The 4450-nt window shown below is 27.5% G+C and overlaps 1 protein-coding gene across 1 annotated transcript in view; it reads left to right on the forward strand.

The window, feature by feature from the left end:
• The first annotated feature begins 627 nt into the window (after nt 1-627).
• LOC108556732 (fatty acyl-CoA reductase 1-like) overlaps nt 628-4450 on the forward strand; it is a 4504-nt gene continuing 681 nt past the window's right edge. Inside the window, exons 1-3 of the mRNA XM_017912944.1 lie at nt 628-816; nt 2691-2945; nt 3009-3270. Coding sequence (XP_017768433.1) covers nt 628-816; nt 2691-2945; nt 3009-3270 — 706 coding nt within the window. The remainder of the gene's footprint in view (nt 817-2690; nt 2946-3008; nt 3271-4450) is intronic.

The following is a 4450-nucleotide window of genomic DNA, read 5'->3' on the forward strand; positions in this document are numbered from 1 at the left end:
ACCTAAAAAAAAAGATTGATTTTCATATTATAACTATGATTAAATTGTTATTATTTTTTTTTACAAAAAACTTGATCAAATATTGTTTTTATATGCAAAGTTTTTAATTGCATTAAACTCAATGAATCAAGGATGTTCAAATTATTTCAATATACGCATAAATCTCTACGAATCAAGGATTTTCGAAATATGATTGATTTTTACATTAAAAAAATACATGAAAATTAGTATGTTTACGCACAAATCTTATGATTGATTTTTACATTAAAAAAAATATAAATAATTTACGCATTAATCTAGATTAATCTAAAGATTTTTTGAACATATTTGCTTGAAAACAACGTAAATAAGCACAGTTTTCGTATAAAAACTGAATTAATCAAGGATATTATAAAGATGCGTGTAAATAATTATATTTTTTTATGCATAAATCTGAATTATTATCAATAGGTAATATCAGTGTATGATTAAGTTTTTCCGTGATTGAGTAATGCATAAGTCTTGTTCGCGCCAATGCCGAATCCGATAAACCAAACATTTCGTAACTTTCTAAGCGAATTCGTGTATATAAAAGGACGTCCGTTCGCGCCGATCGTCGATGATTTTGTTTGTGAACTTGATGTGAGGATGTCGCGTTTTTCCGAGTTTTTCGCGAACAAAAATGTTCTCATCACCGGAGGCACCGGTCTCTTCGGGATGTCCATCGTCGAGAAGCTTCTCAGAGCTTTTCCGAAAATCGGGAAGATCAATCTACTTGTTAGGAGTACAAAGAATGAGAGCTTATCTCAAAGAGCTTCCAAATATTTCGACAATGAAGTAAGTTTTATTTACGCACACACAGTAGTATTTCCATCAGACGGGTTCTTGAAGCAAAGGTTAATTTGAATATTAACATAAATGCTGCAATCGAATCAAATTTATTTCATCTCTAAACGGTTTTTTTTCATATAAAATTTATACAAAATCATAAATATAAATAAATTTTATAAAGTTAATTAATTGACTTCTAAATTATTCACTTTTCTATGAAATGTGTTGATTTTTGTTGAGTTAATGATTATTTCTAAATCCATCTATTACCTTATTTTAATAAATTATTTCGTCTCTTATAATATTACCATAAATGTTGTAATCTCTCCAATAAGGAAAGGTTTTATATGTTTAAATTATTAGCAAAATCTGATATTTTTTGTCTACAAATATAAGCTTCGTAAAATTGAAAATTTGCTAAAAACTTTCAAACCTGCGAAATAGTAAAAATTCTCTGCATTTCTTCTATTTTTTTTATTTAATTTACTTACAATAAAAACTATAGTTTCGTGTGTAGAAGATTTTTTTTGATCCTTTAAAAAACCGTAATTTTTAAAAACTTTGATTTTCTACAAATATTTATATTTAATTATTGATTATTTTCCTATAAATGATGTAATTGTGTCTATAAACTAAATTTTGCAAAAAAATATTTTAAAAATCAAATTTAAATATTCAAATTTATCTCTATTACCATAAAATTGAAATTAATAAAATTAAATCAAGTAGACTTGTATAAAAAAAAATCACTTATAATTTTTGATAAGTAGGCTTATTCACAGTTAATATTTACTACTGAATTCTTAACATTTGTAAGTTATATTTAATGGTCTGTGCAATTATATAATTAAAAGTGAGAATAATTCATTACTTGAAAAATAAGTAAATAATTAAGATTTTCCTAGTTTTATTAATTAAATACGTATACAAATACATGTTAAAGGTATAAGTAGACTTATTAAGAACAAAATTTAAAACAAAAGATATTTTTTTTTAATTTCCTCAAGTTTTAGAGAAACGGCAGGGTCGTAAAATGAAACTCATTGATTGAATGAATAACAATGCAGAATAAAAAAAACAATATTTACTTCTCAATTCATAACATTTCTACGCTATATTTAATGGTTTATGCAATTATATAATTAAAAGTGAGAATATTTCATTACTTGGAAAATAAATAAATAATTAAGATTTTCCTAGTTTTATTAATGAAATACGTATACAAATACATGTTAAAGGTATAAGTAGGCTTATTCATAATAAAATTTAAAACAAAAGATATTTTTTTTAATTTCCTGAAGTTTTATAGAAACGACAAGATCGTAAAATGAAACTCATTGATTGAAATCAAGCTGGTTTTGGTTTTACGTGACGCAGAATAAAAAGAAAACAATATTTACTACTGAATTCATCATATTCCTAAGCTATATTTAATGGTTTATGCAATTATATAATTAAAAGTGAGAATATTTCATTACTTGAAAAATAAGTAAATAATTAGGATTTTCCTAGTTTTATTAATTAAATACGTATACAAATACATGTTAAAGGTATAACTAGGCTTATTCATAATAAAATTGAAAACAAAAGATTTTTTTTTAATTTCCTCAAGTTTTAGAGAAACAACAAGGTCGTAAAATGAAACTCATTGATTGAAATCAAGCTTGTTTTGGTTTTACGTGACGCAGAATTTTTGAATATTTACTACTGAATTCATCAGATTTCTACACTATTTTTAAACAATAACAATTATATAATAACAAGTGAGAATTATTCCCATCATCATTCGTTACTTGCAAAATTTTATCAATAAAAAAACCAAATTTATTACATAATAATTCTCGTATTATTTATGTGTAATTATTCATTGATGTCTATAGGCTTTTTCACGTCTGAAAGCAAAGAACGGAAACGGAAACTTGATGGATAAGATCATTTGGATAGAAGGTGATCTGAGTAAACCTAATATGGGTTTGAGTCCAGAGAGCGTGAAGCACATCAACGAAACAGTGAACGTGATCTACCACAGCGCAGCAACTGTGAAATTCATGGAACCGCTGAAGAACGCCATCAAACTCAACGTCTGCGGCACCAATGAACTCCTGAAGATAGCCAAAAACTGCCAAAACCTTAAAGTAAACATCCACAATCATCGAACTTAAATCACTCTTGTAATTGACTTTTTTTTTCATTTTCAGTCCTTCATGTACATTTCAACTTCTTTCGTCAATCACAGAAGATCAGCGAATCGTTTGGATGAGAAAAGTTACAAGCACACCGTCGATCCTAATCTTCTGATCCAAATGCACGATACGATGAGCAGCGAGGAGATCGAACTGAAGAAGACAGAGTTTCTGGCGGATTTTCCCAACACTTACATCTTCACGAAGAACGCAGCTGAAGATTTGCTGCACGGGAATCCTGGTGATTTGAAAATCGGCGTTTTCCGCCCTGGAAGTAGTAAGTCTTCAAAATCTTACAAAATAATTAAAAGTAGAAATAAATATGTTAAATTCTATCATTTCTTTATCATTTGATTGGAAACGATGATCAAAACAATTAATTAAAAAAAAATAATTTGTTGAACTAATATAAAAAAATATATATAATGACTAGCAGTTTTGTGACTACTTTTAAGAAGCGTTTCTCAATCTATTTCTGATAAACCGCAAAATGACAGCTGTCACCATGTGTCAAATGTCAATGTGGAACTGATGAAAAAGTGTTTACAATTGAAAACAAATATGATGGGTCACGCGACAAAAAAAATAATATTTGACATTTCATTTTAGTTTGTGATTGAAATCTTAAGATTCATTACATGTTATTGTATAAGTCTTAAATATTAAGTGATGGTCATAGTTTTAAAACTAATTTTATCTGCGTTTCTCAACCTATTTCTGATAAACCGCAAAATGACAACTGTCACCATGTGTCAAATATCAATGTGGAACTGGTGGAAAAGTATTTACAATTGATAACTAATATGATGGGTCACGCGACAAAAAAATAATATTTGACATTTAATTTTAGTTTGTGATCGAAATCTTAAGATTCATTACATGTTATTGTATAAGTCTTAAATATTAAGTGATGGTCATAGTTTTAAAACTAATTTTATCTGCGTTTCTCAACCTATTTCTGATAAACCGCTAAGTGACAGCTGTCACCATGTGTCAAATGTCAATGTGGAACTGATGAAAAAGTGTTAACAATTGAAAACAAATATGATGGGTCACGCGACAAAAATAATAATATTTGACATTTCATTTTAGTTTGTGATTAAAATCTTAAGATTCATTACATGTTATTGTATAAGTCTTAAATATTAAGTGATGGTCATAGTTCTAAAACTAATTTTATCTGCGTTTCTCAACCTATTTCTGATAAACCGCTAAGTGACAGCTGTCACCATGTGTCAAATGTCAATGTGGAACTGATGAAAAAGTGTTAACAATTGAAAACAAATATGATGGGTCACGCAACAAAAAAAATAATATTTGACATTTCATTTTAGTTTGTGATTAAAATCTTAAGATTCATTACATGTTATTCTATAAGTCTTAAATATTAAGTGATGGTCATAGTTTTAAAACTAATTTTAGCAGCGTTTCTCAACCTATTTCTGATAAACCGCTAA

This window comes from Nicrophorus vespilloides, unplaced genomic scaffold (assembly GCF_001412225.1).
Source record: "Nicrophorus vespilloides isolate i.1.1-1 unplaced genomic scaffold, Nicve_v1.0, whole genome shotgun sequence".
NCBI lineage: Eukaryota > Metazoa > Arthropoda > Insecta > Coleoptera > Silphidae > Nicrophorus > Nicrophorus vespilloides.